The 26,316-nt window shown below is 49.7% G+C and overlaps 1 protein-coding gene across 2 annotated transcripts in view; it reads right to left on the bottom strand.

Annotated features, from left to right (window-relative positions):
• Positions 1-26,316, bottom strand: part of GALNT18 (polypeptide N-acetylgalactosaminyltransferase 18) — a 296,162-nt gene that overhangs the window by 147,346 nt on the left and 122,500 nt on the right. For both annotated transcript variants that reach the window (XM_081099430.1, XM_081099431.1), the window contains exon 2: positions 6,330-6,522. In XM_081099430.1, coding sequence (XP_080955556.1) covers positions 6,330-6,522 — 193 coding nt within the window. The remainder of the gene's footprint in view (positions 1-6,329; positions 6,523-26,316) is intronic.

The raw sequence follows: 26,316 nt of genomic DNA, 5'->3' as shown, positions 1-26,316 counted from the left end.
TAAAAAAGCACACACACACACAAATCCCCGATGCTGAATTTACATGCAAAAATGCACAGATCTTAAGTACACAGCTTGATGTGTTTTGACAAATGATATACCTCTGTAGTCCACCCGCCAATCAAGGCTTGTTTTCTCCTTTTTCTCTCTTGGCTCCTGGGAGGTTACTTTGGTGCCTACGGCTAAGGAGGAGGAGGAGGATGGGTGCTGGGAGCAGGAGCCACAAGAAGGTTTGGAGCTTGCACCGGGGGATGAGCAATAGAGCCACGCCCAGCCAGGCTGAGATGCGGCTTTTCTCCCCTTCAGTCCTGAGGTCCTGGTATCTTCTCAACCCAGGAAGCAAGCAGGCAAGCCTCCCCCACCCCCAGATTTGGCAAAGCTTCTCATGGGCTGAGGTCCAGGAGGCTCACTGGTGATATAGCCCATGTCCAGTGTCCCCAGGTTTTCCCACCTGGATTGCCAGTGGCCTTGTTACAACAACTCAGGGAGAATGAATGGCATTTTGATTTCCCCAAAAGCAAACTATCCTGGTGCCCAGAGAAAGTTTGTCCTCTCTCTGCCCAAAGAGCCCAGATGAGGCTGAAAGAACTGCCCGCTGACTTCATGCTCCCCTGTCCTCCTCTCCCAGGGGAGGGGAGTCAAACAGGTAAAGGGAGGCTCCCTGCAGACACCACTCTGCAGGTCCTGTCTTCCTCCAGAGAGGCCACAGAAGGACAGGTTTCTGTGGGCCATCAAGTCCAGCCCCTGACTTACTAGAAACCTGTGAGGATGACTCCTCCCCGAAGAGGCCGGGGGATTGTGGGCAGGTGTTCCGATCGCCTGCCTTGCACTCTGGGTTCCCACTGCGGCGGAAGCTCCTTGAGGTTTCCCTGGCTGACGCTCACTCGGTGCCTGGCACACACGAGGTGCTCAATAATGGTTATTGGATAAATAAATTAATGAGTCTAACAACCAGTTGGATGGACATTTTTTCCTTCTGGTTATGTCTTGTCCTATGTATAAGGTACTAAGCAAAATCCAGTCCTCTCTCAGATAGGTGGCAAGGTAAGTCATCTTTCAGGAGAAAGAGAGAGAGAGAGAGACAGAGAGAGAGAGAGAGAGAGAGAGAGAGAGAGAGAGAGAGAGAGAGAGAGAGAGAATAAGGGATGGCCAGAGGTGAGGAGAGGAAGGATGGGGCAGGATCTGGAACATCCACTTTCTGGTCCAGGAATAAAGCCAAGCATAATGCCAGGGTTAGAACTTGAAAGAGCAAAGCCAAGAATACAAAGAGCAAAGTGCAGGTTCCAAGGACACCTCCGGGGCAGACGTCCCCAAGGGTAAACCACAGGTAACAGGAGGGAGAGGCACCTGACATGACTCTCTTGGAGGCAGGCAGGTAGCACTGGCTTCCTCCCCAGGTGCTCCCACCCCCGCCCACTGGCTCCAAATCCAACATTTGCCCTAGCCGTGGCATCATTCTCCGCCCAGATAACGGGTTTGATGTTCACTAAGACATTTTTTCCAATACTGAGAGGCAGACCTTCCCCACCAGATGAACTGATCAGCTTAAATCTCTGTTAAAGCAGCTGCCCCCAGTCCCTTTAGACTCTAAAGTTTAGAGTGACACAAACTGCCACCTGAAGGCAGCAAAGCACTGTGACAGTCACAAGCACAAATTCCTTTGCCAGACTGGCTGGGTTCAAACCCCAGCTCTGCCAACGAGTGACCTGAAGCAGATATATAATCTCTCTGTACTCAGTTTCCTCTTCTGTAAAATGGAAACTAATAATGCTACTGTAAAATTATAAAAAACATATATATACTAGAGGCCCAGAGCACAAATTCCTGCACAGGTGGCATCTGGCCAGCCTGGCCACAATCGGGGCTGATTGGGGCTGGGCCTGTTGGGAGGAGGAGACTGCTGGAGGTTGGCCAGAGGGCCTGCCCCGATTGGGTCCTGATCAGGGCCGGGCCAGCTGGAGGGAGGGGCCAAGGGCAATTGGCCAGTGGGGCCCCCCACAATTGGTGTGTGTGGGGGCCAATCAGGGGCAGAGCTGGCTGGGGGAGGGGCCGTGGGCCGATGGGGGTGGTGGGGGCCTGTTGGGGGTGGGGCCAGCTGGGAGGAGGTGCTGCAGGAGGTTGGCTGGAGGGCCCCACCCCCTGATTGGCTGGTTTGCTGGCCACAGTGGGCATCATACTGATTAGTCATTACAGCGTTCTGGTCACTGGTTTTTTATATATATAGATATTGGGTTGTTCCTGCTCCTATTCAGTCTTTGACCCTGGTTCCTGACACAGAGCTCCTAAAACCCTTGGCATTCCCTGGACAGTAAGAGCAGTTTCTGACCTAATGAGATGACTCCTGGTGGGCTCCTTCCTACATGAGGGCTGGTTACCAGAAAGACCAGCTATGAAAAGGGGCTGAGCAGAAGTTTGACGCTTTCAGCTCTACTTCCTATCCTTTGGAGGGAGGAGAGGGGCTGGACAATGAGTTAATGACCGATCCTGCCTATGTGATGAGGCATCCATAAAAGTCCCTACAGTGTGGGATTTCGATGGCTTCCGGGCTGGTGCACACATCCACCTACCGGGAGAGCAACCCACCCCAACTCCACGGAAGGTCGTGCACTGGCTACCTCTTCATCTGGCCTCTCATCGGTGTCCTTTATCATATCCTTTATAATAAGCTGGTCAACACAAGTGTTTCCCTGAGCTCTGTGAGCCCATCTAGCAAATTACTGAACCCAAGGAGGGGTTGGGGGAACCCCAATTTATAGTGAGCCACCAGTGACAGCCTGGGACTTGTGCCTGGCATGTGAAGTGGGGACAGACGGGCGTGCGGAGCCCTTAACCTGTGGGATCCGATGCTAACTCCAGGTAGACAGTGTCAAAACGGAATTGAATTGTAGGACACCCAGCCGGTGTCAGGGAATTGGTTAATGTGGGGAGAAAAATTACACATCTGGGGCAGGAAGTATTGTGAGTATGAGTAAGGAAAAGAGTAAAGGAAAACCGTGTGTCTAGCATCTATTCCAGAGGTTCCTGTGAAAAGTCAAAGAGTTAATATAACCAAAGTGCCAAACGTGTCCCAGAGAGCATGGCTCATGCTACGTAAATATTTGCCAGCATAATTTGAAATAGGATGATAGTAAAAGATACTGAAAAGATGTTTCCAAACTGAGTTAAGCAGGATAAGCCCAGCAATGACCTTGTGACAAGGCAGGGATGTTTTTATGGAAATTGACAGGAAGAGAGACACTGTTTTGCCTCCACACATGTTTGTTTGGAGTGGTCCCCAACAGCTCTCCAGTCTGGGGGGTGTCTGGCACGGAGGCCGTACACAGAGCCTCCAAGCACTTGTGCGAAGAGGAACCGTGGGGATGAGCCATTGAGGAGCCCTCCTGGAGGAGCAGGAAGCTTTTCTCTGCCTCTTTTTGGAGACTGCGTTCTCCCAGCTATGAAAGGGGCTGACAAAAGTCGCCCTGCCCCAAGGGGGAAGCATGGAAGCTCCATATACAGAAGCTCTGTACAGAGGGAAAGTCTTTCTTTGTGATGACAGCTCCGTTCTAGCGGCTCACGAGGAAACTGCAGGATCTGACCACCTGGAGTCCTGCGCGGAGGCTTTCTCAGTCCAGGCTGCCTCTGTTAATGCTTCCTCCGGAGAGGAACCTGCCTGCCAGGGAGCCCTGCCCTCCTGAGAAAGGCCGCACGGCCTCTGGGCCCGCCACCCTCCCACCTCCCGTTTCTCTCCCCTGGGAGTAGAAAGAAACAGCCTGTAGGGCACCTCCCTCCATGAAGGGTGAAGGTGTGACCTTGGACACGACTCTTACTCTTTCTGTTCCTCCGTTTCCATGACTCTGATTAGGAAGAATAGACCAGTTCCTTCGCTGCCCTCATTGCAGGTGGGCGTGGTCCAAATGGGAGGGGCATTCTCCAGGAGTCAAGCCCTGTGTGAATACCTGTGTCCCTGTTACAGCCATGCCGTAGTCTGTAAGATCCACCCTTTCCTGGGATTCCTTCTTTATTCCCCTTTCATTTGGAACAAACATGTGCTTTGCGTCAGAGCTGGGCCTGTGTTGTGTGTCACAGCTAGCTGCAAAGTCCACAGTTCCTGTTCTGGCCAAGGTCACGGCCAAGACCCTGCAGGAGTCCTGGGTTCCCAACTCCTTTTAGGATCCTTTCACCAGAGTCTCTGGGTTTTGCCCACATCAGATATGATTCTCCCCCAGCCCCAGGTGTGGTCTCTGCAGCGCTCCCAGAGGGCGAGACCCTGTGGCACCTAGTTGAAGTCACCTTCAGGATATTCCCAGAATTCAACCCTATCCAGCATCTGCCCCACCGCTGTCATGGTCCACGCCATGACCACCTCTCACCTGGATTTCTGCAGGAACCTCCTAACTGGCCTCCCTGCTTTCACCCTGGCCCCTTCGGTCTGTTCTCAACGCCACAGCCAGAAGGATGGTTGAAAATGACAACCAAAGCACATTATTAATCTGCTCAAGCTCTTCCCACAGACCCCCATCTTACAGAGTAAAAGCCGCACGCCTCGCAGCTGCCTACAAAGCACCTCTCTGCAATTCTCCACTTCAGCTGTCTTCTGGGATCACCTGAGAACTATAAACAATATGGACACTGAGTACCACCTCTGGAAATGCTCATCATTGGTCTGGGTGAGCTCCGCCATCAGGAGTATTTTAAAGCTCCCAGATGAGTCCAATGTGTAGCCATGATTGAGAACCACTGCCCTCCTTAATCTGTTGCCCCTCCAGCCCCATCTCCACCTCCAGCCTTTTTGCTTGCTCTGTTCCAGCCACATGAGCTTCCTTCCTCTCCTTCAAACATGCCAAGCACACGTCTACCTCAGGACCTTTGCACTTGCTGGTCTCTCTGCCTAGGAAGTTTTCCCTCCAGGTGTTCACATGACTTGCTTCTTCATCTCTAGGTCGTTGCTCAAATGTCACCATCTCAGTGAGGCCTTCTCTGACCACGTCATTAAAACTTCAACCCCTTCTCCTATTCCAGCCTGGCCCTGTCTCTCTTTCCCACTTTATGTTTCTCCGTAGCATTTACTGCCATCTAACATGCCACATAGCTGACTTCTTGGTTTTGTTTATTATCTCTCTTCCCCCAACTGGAATGCAAGCTCCAGGAGGGCAAGGATTCTTGTCTGTTTTGTTCACTGCTCTATCCCTGTGCCTAGACTCGGAAGTGCTCAATAAACATCCTTTAAGTCAGTGGTTCTCAACCTTCCTAATGCTGCAACCCTCATGTTGTGGTGACCCCCAACCATAAAATTATTTTAGTTGCTACTTCATAACTGTAATTTTGCTACTGTTATGAATCGTAATGTAAATATCTGATATGCAGGATGTATTTTCATTGCTACAAATTGAACATAATTAAAACATAGTGATTAATCACAAAAACAAGATGTAATTATGTTTGTGTTTTCGGATGGTCTTAGGCGACCCCTGTGAAAGGGTCATTCGACCCCCAAAGCGGTCGCGACCCACAGGTTGAGAACCGCTGCTTTAAGTGAACATATACTCCTCTTTCCTCATAGGTCCTCAGCTGCCTTTGTATCCCTAGAACCCGGCCAGATTCTCCCTGGGCCAGGAAAAACCTTACAAAATCACACTGCACACAGCAGCTGCTCAATAAGTGTCCACTGAATTCAACTGAACTCTCTCTCCCAAAAGAACATAGTCTCCAAACCCAGCAGCAAGATCTTTCCTAAAAACTCTAGTGATAAGCTCACGGTGGTTTGCAGCTTTAAGACCATTTTTAAAATAAGGAGAAAGAGGGGGGAAGAAGGTATGGGGCGAGCTCACCGAAGTTAATGAGATTTTCTGAGCTGTGGTACGTGCCCACATTTTTAATAATTAGGAGCAATAAAAATTCTAACTGAACCTTAAAGGAACATCTTCTGTAACAAAGAGAGAAGGCAAGACAGACTTCTCTGTTGGGTGTAATGACTTGTTAGCCCTGGAAGATGGATGTACTTTAAAAAACTAATTTATAGAAAAACATAATTGTTCGTAAAAATGCAACAATTAGGTTAAAATTACGTATTAACCGGAATGCTAGATGATTCCAGTGCCCTTAAGGAGTAAATTAGGTGATTAACCCTCAAAATCTCAAATGGAAGAAAGCCTCCCCCCTGCTTAGCAGAAGGAGAAACTGAGGCTGAGGAAGGAGGAAGGGGAGAGTGACCTGCCCAATGCTGGCCAAAGGGACGGAAGCAGAGGAGGGACACAGGAGTCCACATGCCCAGTCCTGGCTCCGTCCCAGCACTGTGCTGCCCCCGTCCCCCACAGGTCAACGAGAGCCCAGCCACTGACTCTGCTCACCCACTGGGTCTGAGGTCAGGCAGGGGCCGGTCGAGGGGCAGGCGGTCACTGAGATAGGCGTTGTAGCCGTAGTACTGGAACTGCTTCAGGGCCATGCGCCGGCCTTCGGGGCTGAGCTCCTGGCCCCAGTGTGCAAACAGAGAGGAGTCTGTGAAGGGCTCAGCCTCCGCCTCCTCAGGCTTAGCGGGAGCCTCTGGAGAAAGAAGGGATAAGGAGACAGTGGGTCAGAGTGCACCCCTGCATATGCCACGACAACCCCTTTCCCTTCCTCACCCTTTCTTTGGGTAAACTATCTTAGTGTCATCTTTGGGAGACTGGAATCTTCATGCTTCCTCAAACTCATTTATCCATCTATCCATTCATTCCTCCATCCACTATTCACTAGGCACAAGGGATATAGAAATATACCCATCAGGGTCTACTGGGAGGCTGATGGATGTGACCCTGATGCCCCATGGCTTCCAACTGAAACCCCTCCTTTCCCAGTCTGCTTCCCTGCCAGACATGCGACTCCAGCACTAGAACGGGTCTCTGCTTCTCTTTCCCCAGATTGTATCCCCCCTCCCTGCCAGCCCTAAGCCTGCCCCACACCCAGGTCCCCTAGTTGAGGGTCTGCTCCCTTGCCTGGTTCTCACCAGCCCACCTCCCTCTCCGCTGTCTGGTCCCGCTGTGAGTTGCCTGGCCCTCCCACATGACATTCACCTGGCTACAAGGACCCCCAGCCAGACTGCCTCCTGCTGCTTCCAGACTCTACCTACCATCTGTGGCACCGGGGATGGCCAATCCACCCTCAGTGCCCCACACTCTGGCACTGCTCACGGGGCCCCCTGGTAGACTTTGTGGTGGGCAGTCCCCACACCAGGTCATGGTTTGCATGGAACATTCCAAGAAAATGGAGGAGGCATTATTACCTATAAGAGCAGAGGTTTTGAATTCTCATAGACACGGATTCAAATAAAACCCTGCTCCACCACTCCCTGCCACAGGCCACAAGCAAACACTCAGCCTCTCTATGCCGGGACTTTCCCACCTGTAATGCGGGAATAATAACACCCACCCACCTGCCCCTGGGATCTGTGAGGATTACATAAAATAATGAACACAAAGCACTTAGGCCAGCAGATGGCTCAGAATAAGTGCACAATAAGTGGTACTTAAGGGTGCTATAGCAAGGGGAACCTGGCCGGTCATTTAAATTCCTCTTTCATGGGGGTAACAGGTAGGTCTTGCCAGGACATAGGCTGATGGGTCGGAACTTTGAAATTCATCCCAAGGGGCAGGTAGTCAGATTAAACCATTCAAGGTCAGAAATCAGAGAAACTGGACAGAGATGTCTTCTATGCTCAGAAGCAGGATGTAAATAAGAGAGAGAGAGCCAGGAGCCGGAATGAGACAGGCCAGAAAGAAGAGGAAGCAAGTTAGGAACAGCAGAGGCAGGCTGGGGACACTTGCCAATGTCCCCTCAGGTGTCCACATAGAGCCAGCAGGTGCATGGCACAACTATGCCAGGTAACTTAAAAGTACAGGCTGGAGATAGGCAAGGGGCTAGGATTTCAGGGTCTTCGAAGATGGGTATGTCATCTTGGTTACCAGTTAGCCTTACAGAAGGAAGCTCGGGTACATTAACTAGATGAGGACATAGTAAGGAGTAAAATGCAAACTGTGGGTGCATTTCTATGACAAAGCAAGCCTCTTTGGTGTGGTGGCTGCTCAGAGCTCCACCCCAGAGGTCAGGGAGCACCTGCTCTCCCCTACCAGGCACTTCTGAAGAGAAGTACAGGGCTGGCGTGATCTTGAAGGCCCTTGTTATCTCTAAAATGATGTATGACTCAGTCATTTGGAATGGCGGGTAGTAAAAATCTAAATCAGTGAACCAATTGAATCATATAATATTTAACAGGAATGGCGTTTTACTGCTCTCACAGACCTAAATGGATATTACCTAGTAAAATGAGATCAGTTCATGGAAAATTACGATTCTCAATTAGGCCTGTGTTGTGTAATATTGCATTATAAACATATTAAAGTCCTGAGTCCGATCCCATGCTTCTACCTTTTTACTCAGTATGGATGCAAATGTTAGCCAACTTGACAGCAGTGGGTCCTGAATGATGAGGTGGGGGCAAGACAACGTATGTCTTGTTCCCTGAGGTGGCATGGCTCCCAGGACAGTGTGTAGCTCTTTCAAGAGACTCAATACATCATATGAACATAAATTAATGAGTAGTACTCCATAGTGGTTAGCCAGTAGACATGAGGAAACCAACAATGAAAAGGTTAAATGGCTAATCCAAGGTCACCTCGGTGTGTTTGATAAGAAAGGTCTGGCTTCCTCCAGACCCCACATTTTCCTCTGCACCATGAGTGGCAAACCATGGTACAAGGGTCATATCTGGCCCACCACCGGTTTTATAAATAAAGCTTTACTAGGACATAGTCTCAGAGCTACAAGGGCAGAGTTGAGTAGATGCAACAGAGACCATCTGGCCTGCAAAGTATAAAATACTATCCGGCCCTTTAAGTGTGCTGTCTCCTGCTCTACACCTTACATTTGACATCTCTTGCCTCTGCTAACTCCATCTCTTTTCCTTTCCTTTCCAAGGACTGGTTAAGAGCACTGGCTACAGAGACAGAATCCTGGGTTTTGTACTCCAGCTCTACCACGTACCAGTTTAGTCCAGCTTATCTTACACCTCAGTTTCCTCATCTGTAAAATGGGGTTGATAATAACAGTTCCTTCTTCCTAGATCATTTGTGCATATTCAAGAGATGGTCCCTGTAAGGAGTCCAGCATGGTGCCTAGAACATAATGTTAGCTCAACAAATGTTGCTGCTAAGGCCCCATGAAGCCCCACAGCCCCGCCCGGGTGCTTTTCCACCAACACCTCTTGTGTTCAGATGGGGAAGATGGCCCTGCCTTGAGGTCCTGACTCTGAAAGCTGCTGCTGCTGTCTAGTCCCCAGATGAAGGGTCTCTGTGTCCAAAGATAAGTGGCCTGCATTTAACCCGTCCTAGATTGACTCCCTTCCCTCTCCAGTAATCAGACCTACTTGGTCGTCAGCAAAGGAGGGGCATCTTTAACATGCCGAGGTGGTAAAGGCACCTCAGGCAAGTGCCCCGCTGGGTCTTCTGCAGGCCTGGGGGTGTCTGGACACCTGTGGAGTAGGGCCAGACCCATGGCTATCTCTCCTCCTAGGAGCGGACTCTGGCTGTGGCCCCCTTCTGGGGTTCAGACCTATTTGGGCACACCTGACCAAGGGTGTCTCCAGAGAAGCGTATATCCAGGGGGCTGAGGGCTGTCCAAGGCCGAGGTCATTCATGGCAGACATTGAGCAGGGCACAATGAACTCAGCTCATAGCTGAGCCAGAGAGTTTGGGGGGTTCTGAGTATAAAGGGGAGGCTGTCATCCCAGCCCATTCTGCACCAGCCATGCCCTTGTCTGGGTCCTAGGGACAAACAGACAGAGAGGGAAAACTGAATGGCCATTTCCCCAGACAGCCACCCGTGGGTCTCAAGTGGCACGTGTAACACACAGGCAGGGAGGAATTCCTCCACCTACTCTGACTCACCATGAGCCAAGTGGGGTGGGCAGGAGGGGAGCCCCAGCTGGGCTGAGGAGACCCACAGGCTGGGGGAGACACCACTATGCTAGGCCCCTCTCTGTGAAGGACCCCCTGATGGCCGTCTGTCTCCCTTGGCATGAAAGACAGAGACTCTTCTAATGCCTTCAAGGCCCCTGGTGATGCGGACCCCACAGCCCGCAGAGCTCACCTCCTCCCACGGCCCCCTTGGCGCCTCTCACCTTAGTGCCTTTGGTGCTTCCCACTTCCCTCTACACCTCCTGCTGACACCCCTCATGTCTTTACTCCAAAGCCACTTGCCCGGCAAGGCCTTCCCTAAACATTCAATCCTCTCGCACCTGCCTATGTACTTTTCTATTTATCTTGCTTGTTTCCCCACTAGAATGTGAGCTCCAGGAGGTCAGAGATTTGCTTTGTTCTCCCTGGACCCCCAGTGCTTACACAGTGCCTGGCACCTGGCTGGCAGCAGGTCATGGCGGGGTCAGTAACTCTCTTGTCTGCTAGCTGCCCCCCCTCCCCGAAACCCTCCAGAGGGAGCTGCAGGGCACCGGTGCTGTGTCAGCAGTGGGACCACAAAGCCGGGGAAGGTGTGGCCAGGACAAACTTCCATCTAGTTCACGTAAGCAAAGTCACCCAAGACGAACAGTAGGGTCTTAGGAGCTTTTCAGGCAGTTCCATGGAACGTGATCAATGGTAAACAGCCTCCACCCCTCACTGCGCATGACCTGCTTTCCAGAAAGTTCTGCCAGTGCTCACATGAGGTATCTGAAAAGGCCACAATATGATCTCAGAGATACGCCCCATTGGCCGGGCCTGACTCAGAGCCCAGGATGAGAGCTGAGAATTACAGTACAGGTCCGACAGCCTCCAGGCTAATTCCTGGAGACAGGAGGGAAGTGGGGCAGGAAATCAGCTCGGGAAGCTTCGAGCAATTCATGTAACAAAAGCCGAAGCTCTAAGCGCTGACCACGGGCTCACCAGCCAGGCCTGAGAAGCACATCTGGACATCCTGCCAAGCCACTGATGCAGAAAGCAGGAAGGATACCTGCATGAGGTGGCTGCTTCAGTGAGCAGCCCAAATGAAGGCTCACCCGGCTGCTTTTGCTCCAGGGTCTTGGCGGTGCTGAGACTGTGCAATGGAGCAGGTAGGAAATGGGTTTGGGAGTGAAGCAGACACTGTAATGCTGCCTACCCCTGTCCGCTTCCAACCACCTGTCCTCTCCTGGACCGCGTTCCTGGAGATGCCCATCTTTGGAAGCTGACCCATTGCCAGCTCCTGCCATGCACTTCAGCGACAGCTCTGAGGTGCCGGTGGCTTTTGGAAGGGCTGCAGGGGAGGTTGTAGCCCAGATCTCTTCCTGAGCAAGAGGCCAGCACCTTCTCTGCTCCTTGGATTTTAGGATGAATCCTAAAAAGCAATAGAAGGTAACATTGCATGGTTGCTGCTGCAGGTCAATGTGGTTTGGGGCACCCACCTCGGGGTTGGACCGAGGACTGGTCAAGCCCGGCCAAGGGGGCAGACAGAACCCACTGGGACACAGCTGGAATATCCCTGAGCCTGTGCCCAAGCCGGACCCTGCACTCATGGGAAGTGGCAGCTCTGCCTCTGGTCCCTCGGTCTGGGTCCCTTTAGGGATATTTTCCCAGGAAAGAGGTGGAGCCTTCTTGTGTTTCTGTGGGTTACCCGGTTTGCTGTATGTCCCTGCTTTAGGCAGAGGGGAGGGCAAGGAAGGCTTCAAGGGTGGGTGGAGAGGGGGCCTCGCTTCTGCCCTGCAGCCAGTCCTACAGCCATGGCTATTTCTGTTCCTCCCCTCAGGCCATGCTCAAAGCTGAAGCTTTGGGTGTTTGGTAAGATCGGAACCCAGGGATGAGGAGGCAGGAGAAACTGGGACAGGCAGGCCGGCCTGTGTCTAAGGTCATCCGAGGAACGGGCGCAGATGGTCCTGCCTCCGGACCTTCCAGCAGCGTGCTCTGGGGACCCCTTCTCTCCTGGGTCTGCTCTCCACGCTCTCTGGACAAGCCCTGCAGCCCCTTCAGGCCTCCGTTTCCTTCACTCGTGAACAGGAACAGACGGTCAGGCTGCGAAGGGAGTGGCTGCGAAGTCAGCTTTGGAAAGATGAAGGCTAAGCATTAAATAGTGGAAACAGTGTTGCCGAGTATCCCTGATAAACTTCTTAAGGGATGCTTCCTTTCCTTCCACTCATTTTATTATTTTTTTAAACAGTTTTATTCGGGTATAATTTACCTACCACAAATTTTACCTTTTTTCAAATGTACAGTTCAATGATTTTTATAAAATTTTCTTCCACTCTTGAGGTGCCTGGTTGCACATGTTATTTGGGGTTAAAAAGTAAAGGGCTTATTGAATTTTCGGAAATGTACATTTCTCATCACTTTCAGTAAACTCTGGCCTGCTGGTTCCCTGCCCGTGCGAGGTCACCATTATCCCCACCAAGGAGGCTGATGCGTGGGCCTCCCTGACCCAGAAGCCCAGGCTGCATGTGTAGAGCATCAAAGCTCACTGGTGGAGCCCCGATGAGGAGGCAGGATTCACTCCTCCACACAGGGAGGGACTTCACCCTGAGCGGCAGGCCAGCCCTGGCTGCCTTGTTTGCCGTCTGTTTCTGCGCCGTGTTCTCCTTCCTCCTCTTCCAACACCCAGTCGAGGGCCAACACCCAGCCACGGTGCCTGGTTCCAGCCAAGGCCAGGAGCAAAGCAGGCTGGCCTGAGGGGCAGAGACCTCGGCCAGCCCCACCTCCAACACTGGCAAACCCATTCCCTGGGCCTCCACTTCTCTTTTGTAAGATGAAGCCAGTGTTTGAGTTTTATTGGGAGAAAAAGGAGGACTTCAGCACATCATTATGGTGCTTTTCTTATATCTAGCAAAGCAAGACCTGATGACTCCACTTGCAGATGGGCTCCCCTGGATGTGCTAAGAATCCTAATAACAAGGAAACACGGTATTCTGTTGAGTGGAGGGTCTCCCTTCTCCCCTCCTCCTGGAGAGGCATTAGAACATGAGCTGAAGGTCTTTTGCCAGCAGCCCCCACAATTACACGTTCTCTTCCAGGAATCCTCAGAACTGGGAGGAGAAAGCAGTGGAATCGGACAGGGAAGGGCTTGGAGCCAATCAGAAGAAAGGAGCCCTGACAGTCTGCGGTCCGACACCATTAAAATCTCTGAACGGCGATTTTATTCATCGTGGCATAGGTGAGTCCGGAGAGCTTCCTCTGGCACCTGGAGAGTGTTTCAGGGAAGAAGAGCGGCTTCTCCAGCATGCCTTGTGATGAGGCAGGGCCAGGCCTGGCACGGCAAAGGGCCGCCCGCTGCAGGGGCTCGAGCCAGCTCTGCCCTTCACCAGCTCTGTGTGACCTTCATCGAGCTCCTCCATCTCAGCTTGCTCATCTGTTTAATCTGTTTAGAGCAGACACTAATATTTATCTCTAGCTCATTGCAAAGATTAAGCGAGGGGCTGGATGCCAGTAAAGTTCTTCGAAAACTATCCAACTCATGGTAAATGATTAACTTCCTGTTGCTGCTCTAACAAAGAAACACAAATTTAGTGGCTTAAGATAATACAAATGTATTGTCTTGTAGTTTTGGAGATCAGGGTCTCCCTGAGCTAAAATCAAGGTGTCGGTAGGGCTGCGTTCCTTTCTGGATGTTCCATTTCCTTGGACTCTTTTTTCTCTTTTAATGTATTTTTTATGGTTGATAGTATTATAGATACTTGAATCCTCGAATCCTCATTGTCAGCTTTTAGAGGCCACCTGCACTCCTTGGCTCAGCACTCTCTTGCTCCATGGTCAGTAAGCAGTGGGTTGAGTCCCTTTCACGGGGCATCACTGTGTCCTCCTCTCCTGACACTTTTGTCCATTGGTAAGGATCCTGTGATAACTCTGGGTCCACCTGGATAATCCAGGTTAGCTGGTCAATAATATAATTCCACTTGCAACCTTCATTCTCTATGGTCATGGAAGGTAACATACTCAGAGGTTCCAGAGATAAGGATGTGCACACCTTTGGGGGGCCGCCACTCTGCCTGCCCCAGTAAGAGATCAGTCATTGTGGTGTTTGCCATCTCTAGAAGGGAGATTCTAATACTTGGCCTTCAGGGTTGTAGTGAGGCAAAGGAAGGCGAGTTCACATTTGTCGAGAGCCAACCATGCCCCTGCGCTGCTCTTAACACAGCCACACACTCATCCCTGACCCTCCACCACTGAGACTGAACAGGCAGGCACGCCCAGGACAAGCAGGGCAGGGCTGCCGGCCAGGCTCTCCAAAGAAGCAGGCGACATGAGGCCAGCAGGTGGCCATCAGCTGTTGAGGGGGCTCATCCCTGACCGTGAAGCCACACGGGTCCTGCTTCCCTCCTATGCCAAGCAAGGCAGGTACTGTGACCGTCACGCTCCCGCCTCTCTGTGTGTTCCCCACTAGCTCTGATGGAATCGCCCCACTTGCCAGCTGGCTCCTGATCTCTGCCTCTGCCTCCTGCTGCTGTGCTTTGGGCTGGGGCCAGCACTCGGCTACCCCAAACTCTGCTTTTAAAACTCCCTAAAGCTGCAGTTCTATTGTTTTGGGAGAGTTCTCATCTAAGAATCTGATGAAAACTGTGACCATTACCCAGGAAAATGCACATTGGCACATGCAGGAACAATCTGCTCTCAAATGCAGGAAGCAGGAAGTAAAACAGAGGCTGCAAACATTTTCCTGTAACGGACCAGTGTGACTAGTTTAGGCCTGGCTGGTCACGTGGTCTCAGTCACAACTGTTCAACTCCACCTTGGGAAAGCAGTCACAGACAATCCAGTAGTCCCCTTTACCTATGGGGATGCATTCCAAGACCCCCAATAGATGTTTGGCACTGCAGATAGTACCGAACTCTATATATACTATGTTTTTTCCTATACATATATGCCTTTGATAAAGTTTAATTTATAAATTAGGCACAGTAAGAGATTAACAACAATCCTATATAATAAAACTCTAATATGCAAATCGATCAAATGGCGGAACAACTGGCTGAATGGCCAGTCGCTATGATGTGCACTGACCACCAGGGGGCAGATGTTCAACGCAGGAGTTGCCCCCTGGTGGTCAGTGTGCTCCCACAGGGGGAGCACCACTCAGCCAGAAGCCGGGCTCACAGCTGGTGAGCGCAGCGGTGGTGGCGGGAGCCTCTCCCACCTCGACTGCAGGCGGGCGGTAAGAAGCGAGGGGTCCCGGACTGCGAGAGGGATGTCTGACTGCTGGCTTAGGGGATCGGTCTTAAGCTAGCAGGTAGACATCCCCCAAAGGGTCCTGGACTGCGAGAGGGCGCAGGCCAGGCTGAGGGACCCCCTCCCCCCCAGTGCAAGAATTTCGTGCACTGGGCCTCTAGTAACTAATAATAAAATAGAACATGTGCAACAACATACTGTGATAAAAGTAGTGTGAATGGCTTTGGGGCCACTATTAAGTAAAATAAGGATGGTTTAAACACAAGCACTGTGATACCATGACAGTGGAGCTGACAACCTCGACAGCTACTAATTGACTACAGGTGGCTAGTGTCTACAGTGTGGATAATACTGGCTAAAGGGATGATTCATATCTGGGTAGGATAGAGCTAGATGACATGAGATTTCATTGCTACTCAGAATGGCATACAATTTAAAACATATGAATTGTTTATTTCTGAAATTTTGCATTTATTATTTTCACATTTCAGTAGGTCATGGGTAACTACAACTATGGAAAGTGAAACCAGGGTGATGGGGAGACTACTGTACATAAATGAGTGGGTGTGGCTGCATTCCAAGAAAACTATTTCTATGGCAGGTGGCAGGTCAGATTTGGCTTGTGGGCTGTGGTTTGCTAACTTTTGGTGTAATGGTAGCACACACTGTGGATACGATGGCTGCTCTGTTGATGCTAACATACCTGCCTCACCTGCTTGTAGTGAGGAATAAAGGAGTGAACCTGTGTTAGCTCTCGGAGCAGTGCCTTACACCAGGTTAGCCCTGTGAGTGTGTCAGCGAGGCTCTGCTTGCTGGTCGTGGGCCTCTGCCTTCGGGCACTGGCTTTGAGACACCTCTTTGCCTTGTTCCACCGAGGACCCACTCTGAGCCCCTGGCTGATATATCAGCCTCATAGGACACAGCCTTAGCCCACCTGGCTTGGGACAAGGGTGGTCGAATCCAGCCCCAGCTGGGAAGGACAAAAGATAGTTATGATTCTGGATGTTCAAGTCACTGAAAACAAGACCGTAGGCAAGGGCAAGGTTAGAGGAATCAGGCCCCACACTCTTAGTTGGAGTTGGCAACGGTTAGGGAGGGTAGCCCCAGCCAGGTGGGCTAGGATTCTGGAAGGGTGGCAAGTCCCAGCAAAGAACTCGAGAATAAGTCAGGCATTTAAGGAGGAGCTCAGTCATTTCTGCCTGGGCTGACACGACAGGCAAGGAACAGGAATTCTTCTGACTCTGGGAGCCAACTCCACATACTGCGTGACAACCTCTGGCAGCCAAATCCCACCCACTCCTGTGCAGGGCTGGGACTGCCTGTCTTCCCTGCCAGCCCGGCGTGGGCTCTGGGCCTGGGTGTGGCTGAGACTAATGGGCAGGCAGGGGCAGCCAAGCTCAGGGCTCACACACCCTCATGGAAATGGAAATGGGCTTTGATTCGAATTATGCAGAATGAAAGCTACTATTAAAGCTCCAAGTTTTTATGCTCCAAGCCAACCAATATAAAGAACATGTAAAAAAAAAAAACCTCATTTTAGGGAGTGACAAATGTCTGTATCTTAGGAACCAGGATTTATAGGAGCCATTATGTGCTACTTTAAAAGAGCCCTTTAAACCCACGAGTCTGCCTCGGAGATATAATGAACTCTGAAGCACATACCATCATTTTTCCCCCGAGAGCTGACAGCTGAGCACCTGGACTCCTAAATATACACCTCGTGGTTCACACATAAAACACCGTGTTTCTACACATCAGTTTCTTGGAATGAACTAGCTGGCCAACCCTGCTGATGTGAAAGTGGCACACTTCTCCTGGCACAGATGGGAACAGCCGGGCTCAGCTGGGAGGAAGACGTGGCCCTTTGCTGTAGGACAGCCTGTGGCCGGACCAACTTCAGATGCCAGCTTGCAACAGCCTGTACCTCAGAGGTGCAGGGACCGCCGACACAGAGCCCTCGCTTTGGAAACCTGCAGCCTGGCGTTAGCTGGGAAGCGCGTGTATACCTTTCCTCCGTAATATTACTCTACCCCTTTCACTCCAGTCTCTCAGGGAAGCCTGCTGGTTTCCAATGTCTCTCTTCTGGTCTTAAAGGGGCAGTCGGGTGCTGTATTTTTCCCAAATGTTAGCAAGCCTCAGACTTAACCAGGGGGGCCGCACATTCACAGATCATCGCTGGGCTCCACGCTAGGTCTGACTTAGCAAGCATGGGGTGCAGCTTCGGAAGGTGCATGTCTAACAGATTCCCCCGGGAATCGGAGACTGCTCTTTGGGCCCCACTCTGAGAACCAGGCTGAGGAGGTGACTGGGAGCCACACACACTCCTGGGCTTTGGGCAAGTCCCTCCCGCTCCTTAGGCCCCAGTTTTCTCGTGGGTAAAAAATGAAAGGGGTGGATCCAGATGATCTCTAAGAACCTTTCATGTGCTAAAATGCTGTTGTTCTAAGTTGGTTCAGATGATGGATTCTGGCTCACACAGGGACTGGTGGCTTCCACTTAGAAAGAGAATGTTCAATGGAATCCTTATACCTCCTGTTCAAGTCTTGGTTTTATAAATAAATGAATTCAGGTCCAGAGAGGTTAAATGACTTGCTGAGGTCACACAGCTAAGTAACAGCTGATCCTAGGAGTAGGAGAGTAGACAAAGGCCCTGAATGCCCTCAATCCCTGCTCAGGGCTCCCTCCACCACCCAGGAGGGTTCCTGCAACATGGCTCTAAGAAAAAGCAACCTGTTCTACCACCCAGTGTTTCTAGTACCTCTGAGGCAGCCAAACCCCACAGCCTGAGCCCTGGGCAAAGCGGCAAATCCTTCCTCAGAGACCCTCACCAGTGTGGTTACCTGGGTCTGATGTACAGAAACACCTGCAACTATACGTCAGGCTGACAGGTAGGTAAGAGGCGTGCTGTAGGTGTGCAGGGAAGGATATTAATCACAAGATCCCTGGACTGTTAACCCAGGCTCCCAGAGGACAGCAGAGTTCCTGCTTTCCCAGTTATCTCCAGCTGTATCCTCACATATGGGCACACGCACATGCACACAGGGCCACAGCGCCCCACAAAAGTTTGTCCTGAACACGGATTCCTCTCGTCCCAAGTGGCTGCTCACTGCATGTAGAAAGACCATTAAAAATGTGTTATTTCAAAGACGAGAGAAGAACACTTGTAAAGACAAACTTGCATGAAGAAATGTGATGGAGCTCCCTCTGGTTAAACAGCCACATCTGAATCTCTCAGTGTAATTCACAACGAAGAAGGATCCCTAGGAGCCAGGGTGCTGGTGGATCTGCTCACAGGCTCCTGGAGGCCCAGCTGTGGAGGCCCAGGGCTGCGACTGCCATCACTCCCAGCAGCTGCTGGCTCACCGGCATCTTGTCATTACTGTCCTCCGTCATCGATCTCCCAGCCCTGGCAGCCACAGCTGGATTTGGGGGAAAAGAAGTGGATTTGCCCTTTGAAGAAAGTTAACAAACAGACCCTTCCAACCTCAGACCCCTGCAGGACCAGGAAAAGCTTTGAATCCACGTCAAAGAAGCCATCAAAAGAAATAGGCCATTTTCAAACAAAATCCATTTCTTGAGCGTGACGGTGAAAATATTTATCATATGAAAGATGCGAAAACCTTTATGGTGTCTCAGTGCTTTGTATTATGAATGCGGCATGTGTCTGGTGGAATGTGTGCCCAAAAAAATAAAAACAACAACAACAAAAACACACACAGACACCAAAAATAAACCCAAAACCCATCATGCCTATAATTTCGAAAGGGGGAAAATGAGTCCTTCCCATCTGGTAAATTCTTTATCAACCCAGTTGTGCTGCACAGGCACCTGCGGCAGAGGAAGGAGGTGGGCCCAGTGTTCAGCCACACAAAAGTTGCAGACAAAGAAACGCTACATGTCCGGACACAATGAATAAGCAGTCCCCTGGTTATCTATCTCCGTCAGCCATGGGCTTTGGAAAGTAGCCACACTCACATCTCACACACGAGGTCAGAGGAGGCCACTTCCATGGGCCTCAGGATTATCCTCAGGGTCCTAACTTCCTTCAGGGACCTCCAGAATCACGAGTGGTTGCTTTACAAAATGAATTTTCAAAGTGGATAAGCAAGCCTGTCCTACGCCCAGAAAGAGTCATGAGGGGCCGAGATGGCCTTCCTGGGAGACCTTCCTGGGGCTCCAGGCTCAGACCTGAGGATGAGAGCTCTGCTCGGAGACCCTGTGTGACTAGGGAAGACACCCGATGCACAGCCTCTCATGGGCCCCTGAGCATGTCCCTCTGTGTTCAGGAAGGAGATGGGCCCAGTGCTCATGCCCTTTGCCCTGCGCGGGGCACTCAGACAGAAGCTCCCGGTGGGCCCAGGCATGCTACAACGGCCACGTGGGCTTGCCCTACCTATTCTGGGTACCCACAGAGAGGTGAAAATTAAACTCCATGCATTTGAAGTTATGAGTGAAAGTGAATTCACTTATTCAATGAACATGCAATGAGATGCAGCTGTCAGAGAGGTAGCCTAGCCTGGCAGGCCTGGCGCAAGTCCCCCAGCCTCTCCGTGTCTCAGTTTCCTAATGTGGAAAATTTGGGGTAATCGTAATACTTGCTTCTGCGTGGGGTTATTGTGGATTGAGTACGTTACTAACAAAGCCTCTCACGTTCTATGTGCTGTATTATCACTGGCAATCGTTACTATTGTTATGGGTCAGGTCCTGTGCTGAGTGTTGGGAGTGATCCAGGGGAGACCCCGTGCCCACTTTGCACACCCATATCACTTGGCTTGTATAAGACATACCACGATTAGCTCCCTGGACCATGGATTTGGGCAAGGTTGGCCCTCGGTTAACCGCCATGCCTCTGCCAAGTGCCAGTAGGAGGAACGTTATTGTTGAACATTTGTGGGGTGCTGGGCTCTCTCCAGGGGAGGGGCTCACCCCACCCAGCAGTCCTGCCTCCCTGAGCCCTCGGCCCTCTGCATTGCTCGCCAGCATACCACTAAGCACAGCGAGTTGGAGGTGCCCACATGCAGGTGTGAGGTGAAGTCAGAGCCTCAGAGAACAGCAGGGACCACCCACTCAGACCAGCTCTTGGCTCCTTTCAATCATAGCCCACAGTAAGAACTACGTTTTGCATTAGGTCTATCTATCACAGGCATGCAAACATACATAAGGGAAACCACAATTTGCAAAGTAGTATTTAACCTTACTATGTGTGACTAACTCTGGTTTATTCTATTTTATGCTACAGTATTCTATCAAGAAGGAAAGCTGGTCATGACCTAGAAAACTGATGCCATGACCTATTAATGGGCTGTAACCCACATTTTGAAAACCACTGATCTAGATCAGTGAATTACAACCTTTTATAAATCATTGCCCCCTTTTCATAAATGTTAAAATCTCTACCCACCTTTCATATTGCTTGAAATTTGAAAATAAATGAAAATTAAATGTCACAACTGAAAACAAATAAAAACAGTGGTCATTGGGAATAAACTTTTTCAAAGTGTGCATGCCACCTAACCCTACTGTCTCATGATTTTGACATGGACCCCCAGCCCTGGAAGGAGGGAAGATGCCCTCCACTGAAAATAACTTAGCTAGGACAGTGGTTTTCAAAAGCAACTGTGGAGCCCCCTTGGGGAAGGTAGACCCTGAGTGGAGGGTAGGGAAGGTCTGAGGCTTTAGGGACTTGCTAAAGACAACATAGAGGCAAGGTTGGGGCAGAAGTGAGAGGCACATAGGATAGGAGGAGGGACCTGGGCAGGAATTCCCAGGGTCTTCAAACTGCTTCCAAAAGGCATAGCTACCGGGCACACAAAGATCATTCCTGGGCTTTGGGTTAGATTTCTAGAAAAACGCCTTGTGGGCTGGGAGTCAGGAGCCCTGCTTAACAGCTACATGTGTCTTTGATTAATAAAAGATGGGAGATGAATTGATCATCTATGAACAGGGGCAGTGTTTTTAGAAGAGAGCATCTTCCTAACTTGGGGTCCAGCAGGCAGGAGGCCTTGATGGAGAGAAGACAGGTATTCCTGTGTGTGCTCACTGGCCACGCACGCTGCATGTGCCCACTGCGGGAGGGCGGCGGGAGGGCTCTGCTGGCTCCTCCACTGACATGCAGAGCCCACTGCATCGGGTGCTGCTGTCCCAGGCAAGGTCGCCTTGAGAGTTAGAACCTCCCAGGACTGACTGGTGCCACTGCAGCTGCTGCCCTTGCTCCTTCATAGAGGCTTTCTTACCCACAGCCAGATGGGACAGGCAAGACGACAGAGGCTCTGCTCTGGGCTCCCAGCAAGAACCTGCAGACACAGCAGAGGCTGCTGTGCCAATTCGATGACCAGATAAAGGCCTTTGAAGGGAACCACCCCAGTTTCCAGCCATGAATACCTCGGGGGTTTGGAGTCAGCCTAGGAGACAATCCCCCCCACACACACACTCATGTATGGGTGGGGCCCAGACAGGCACCATCCCTGAGGCCACAGCTAACCCTGACTTCCCAACCCTGGCTGCACATTAAAGCCTACGGGCACAAAGCAACGACAAAAAGACAAAAATGACTGATGCCTGAGCCCTACCGAATCAATCTCTCAAGATGGGCTCCAGGCATCTTGTTTTGTCTTGTTTCTTTTTTACCTCCCCTGGTGTTTCCAATATGCAGCCAAGATTTAGAACCACGTGGCTGGGGAAAGATTTCCAAACCTCAGTGTGTACCCAAGAAGCCACCTGGAGAGTCTGGTGAAAATACAGATTCACCCTGAGTTGGGCCATCCCCAGAGATGCTGGGCTGAAAGTCCTGAACAGGGTAATTATTAACAAATCCCAAGAAACTAGCTCCTCCCTGATCAAAACTTCATGTCAATTCAAACCACCTCACATCTCCAATAATAAAGCAACCCTGCATCCCCTGAACAAATACTGGGGCCCTTCATAGACCATAAACATGGTATTAGATCAGTGATGGCAAACCTATGACACACGTGTGTCAGAGGTGACATGCGAACTCATTTTTTTGGTTGATTTTTCTTTGTTAAATGGCATTTAAATATATAAAATAAATATCAAAAATATGTCTTTGTTTTACTATGGTTGCAAATATCAAAAAATTTCTATATGTGACACGGCACCAGAGTTAAGTTAGGGTTTTTCAAAATGCTGACACGCCAAGCTCAAAAGGTTCGCCATCACTGTATTAGACCAATAGTATGCCTTCTCTCAGGTAGTGTTATCATAACCCTCTTTCAGTCTTTTGGAAGTTTAATAACTGATGATTGCAAGGTCTGTTTTCCTCATCTGAACATCATGATGTCTCATTTTCCCACCTGAGCATCAAAAGCCCCTCTTCCCCAAGGCAAATCGTGAAGGGCTCTTGAATATATTCGGGTTTAGAAAAGGAAACCTGCCAAGGACCCAGGCTTTGGTGGACCCCAGCCCTCAGTTGGTGAGCCCAAAGCCCCTTCCTTTCTGCCATGCAAGTCTTATAAATGGCCAAGTCTTCTTTTAAGATTCCGAGTCTTTGTTCTACACGACCAACTCTTCCATTGTTTCTGATGCAGTGTTCCCTGGAACACACTTTGAGAAACAGGGCAGCTGAGGCTAAGCTGCAGGAAGGCAGCTGAGGAATCAAAGCAAGGCCAGGTTGGGGGATGGAGGACCCCATGGGCTCTTCATTGAGACCCAGTTCCCTGAGTCACATGTAGACAGGATTCTCAGGACTGGGGGATTTTTCAAATAGGACCCCCCAAAAATCAAAGAGTGGGCCAGGGTACCCACTGCTGGGCACCGCCTGATGAAGACTCAGAGAGAGGGACCTGTAGGACTCGGGGCCAATGCCTAGAATCTCACTTTGGCCCAGGGCCGACCCAGGGTTAAAGGGAAAGAGGGGTCACATGGAAGTGGGGGTGCATAAGGGCAATTTTTCCCTCTGGCTTCATGTATTTCTCAGGGCTGCCCTTCTCTGCCCCCAGCAAATCTAACTGAAATCAATTTTAGATGGGTCCATTCAAAGAGGGAAGAGGGAGAGAATACTAAAATATTAGCAGTTATTTATGGATTGTTCAATGGATGATGATTATTCGTTTTATAATGAGAAAACAATAACAAATGACATTTTAAGTGTGCACTGAGTGCCAGCTGAATGCTCAAAGTAGAGCAAAGATACACTTATATACTGAGTCTAGTTGGAGTGCTGGTGATTAAAATGTTAGTAGAATGAATACAGCTATGCTATGTTCATAAAACACTAATTAATGTGCCAGACATTGTGTTTATATCATTGCATCTTTCAAATAATCTCATGGGGGTAGGAATTACTATCCCTGTTTGAGAGTTGAGGAAATCAAAATTCCAAGAAGCATCATAGACAATATGATACAGTAAGTAGGGGACAGGGTACCAACCATGTCACCCAATTGGGCTCCACTGCCCCTATATACAACCCCTAAACCCACCTGGCCCCAAAGAAAATATTCTCAACCCATCTTTGGGACACAAAGGCCCAGAAAATCCCTGGAACCATGCAGAACGTTATTGAATAAAATTAAATAGAACTCAATAGGGCTACTGTCACTTATTTGACTATCTCAGTGCAAAATACTCTGAGGCAAGAACTTGGATGAGTGAAAATGCATTTACTGAGCAATCAAATGAAAGTGCTCAGGGCCCAGAATATGCTCTTGCATATAACTTACTTTATAAATACAAACCCAGACTTACTCAAAGGTTTGAAAAGAGAGATTTGCCTTTCAATGGAAAATCTGCATTTTAACATAAAGGTGTGTTAGTTATTCACCAGAGATCCGAGATCTGATTATGCCACATATTTAGCATTTAGAAAGCCTGCGGATTCCAGAAGGCTCATTGCAGGCCTGAAGGTGGCAATGTGGACAGACAGCGCAGAGTGAAATATGTGAGCAGCACTTCAGTATCATCCTGAATATCATTCCTAAAGGAAGTCTCCAGGGAGCCCTGGCCAGTTGGTTGGGCTCTGAAAGGTTGCTGGTTCCATCACAGGACAGGGCACATGCCCAACTTGCAGGCTCGATTCCCAGTAGGGAGCATGCAGGAGGCAGCTGATCGATGTATCCACGCCACAGGGATGTTTCTCCCTTTGTCTCTCTCCCTCTCCCTTCCTCTCTCTCTAAAAATCAATAAAAAAATCTTTAAAAAAAGAAAGAAAAGAAAGTCTCCAGGGACAGCAGCATTAGTGCTTCCTTTTGGCAAAGCCAACCTGTGTAGGGCAGAGAGAAGCAAGTTCACTCCGGAGCCATTAACTTTGTTATGCTAATTGAGCACCTGGTGCTATGGCCATAACTGAACTTGCCAGGCAAATCTGCCAAGTGGAGCCTACATTCTATTGATGGAGACAAACATTAAGTAAAATAAAGCAAGAATGGAGGCCATTGCAGATTGTAACAATTGTTGTGAAGGGAATAAACTTAGCATAATAAAGAGGAAGTTGGAGGGGAGGCACAGCTTTAGATAGAGGGGTCAGCATAAGTCTTAGGCAGGGACACATTCAAGTTGTCACCTGAGAGACAAGAATGAGTCAGCCACAGAACAAAAGGGGACAGCAAGTATTGAGTCTTGTGGCCAGAAAGAACTCAGGGGGGTCCAAAGAACTAAAATGAGACCAGCATGACTAGAAGCTAGGGGAGGACCAAGCAGGACCCTGTAGACACACACACTGATCCACCTTCCAGGGGAAAGATATCACACTCATTCAACAAACAAAAATAAAGGGACTACTAAATACCATGTACATTTCAACATGTAGGTCTCAACTTTCTCCCATTTCAATTTTATAACAACAAAGAGAATATCCAAACAAGATCGCCTTTCTCTTATAATTCTACTACACATCACTTCTCTTGGTGCTTTATACCTGCACAATATATTTTAGTATCATACTACAGTCACTGCATCACAAATAGCTGGTAATTATCATATTTCTAGAGCCTATTAACATCCACATTCCACAGTGATATTCTTCTAAATCTCCATGTGTGTCATTTATTTCATATTTTCACGAAGATCACAGGTAGGTGCTCAGTGGGAAAAAATAATTAACCTCATTAAAGCAGCGGGATAAGAAGCTGAGGGCATGGCTCCTAACAGCCTGGGAGTTTAGAGTTGCAGCTCCCAAGACCCCAAATGAGTTTTGTTCCTTTTAGTCATAATAAATGTAGAAATCCAAAAATATACTTTAAAACAGTCTTTGAAACTTCGCCAGAAGCTGCTGGATCCTGTTGTTTATGCTGAGCATAGCACTTAACAATACGGCTAGGCAGCCCTGAGAGGAGCCATGCAGACAGTTGAACCCGTCCAACATTTACTTATCATATTTTCAGAAGATGCCCAGCCTTGAGCAGAGTGACATTAGAAAACCCCATAAGTGCTGATCTGAATCTCCCATCCTCAACACACTCCCATAGGAAGCCTGGGTGGAACAAGTCCCCAGGGGTCATAGTCCACACTCATCTGCCATGTGGTGTCTTGACTTCACAGAATTCCAAACCATGCCGACCCCGAGTCCACTGTCTACACAAGAGGAAGCAACAGGCACCAAATCCGGGAACAGAGTGGGGAAACCATGGTTTTCATGACCCATTTCTTTTTTTAAATTTTTTTTTTTTAATTTTAGAGAGATAGAGAGAGAGAGAGAGAGAAATACTGAGTTGTTGTTCCACTTAATTATGCATTCATTGGTTACTTCTTGTATGTGACTTGACCGGGATCAAACCCACAACCTTGGCATATCAGGACAGTGCTCTAACCAACAGGTCTCATGACCCATTCCATTCTCTAAGCTCAACACTTTCCTTCCTGTACAGAAAGATGGCTTATATGACAGAAATATGGACATGGAGAACCCGCAAGTCCCTTCTCTGTTCAGCCTTTCCTTTTCCCCTGGAAGCTATGATATCTCAACACACTAGTTCAAGAATCATATTTCTTCCTCATATCTTCCAGCCATGTCCATGAACATCAGAAATCAGGTAGTTCAGGCCTCCCTCAACCCAACTGATAACCCTAGCTTAGTGCCAAGGTTCTCACGGGTTGCAGTGGAATTGGGGGTCATGTAAACCTCAGAAGAGCATGAAGAGGTGGCCCCTCAGTCATGTCCCCTGGAATTCCAGACTCTCACCCTTGCCATAGCTGACTGATTAGGGCCAGGAACTGTTCAGGCGAGGGA

Source organism: Myotis nattereri (genome assembly GCF_964212035.1).
Source record: "Myotis nattereri genome assembly, chromosome: 9".
In the NCBI taxonomy this organism is placed as follows: Eukaryota; Metazoa; Chordata; class Mammalia; order Chiroptera; family Vespertilionidae; genus Myotis; species Myotis nattereri.
This window is presented reverse-complemented; position numbering and strand designations above follow the sequence as displayed.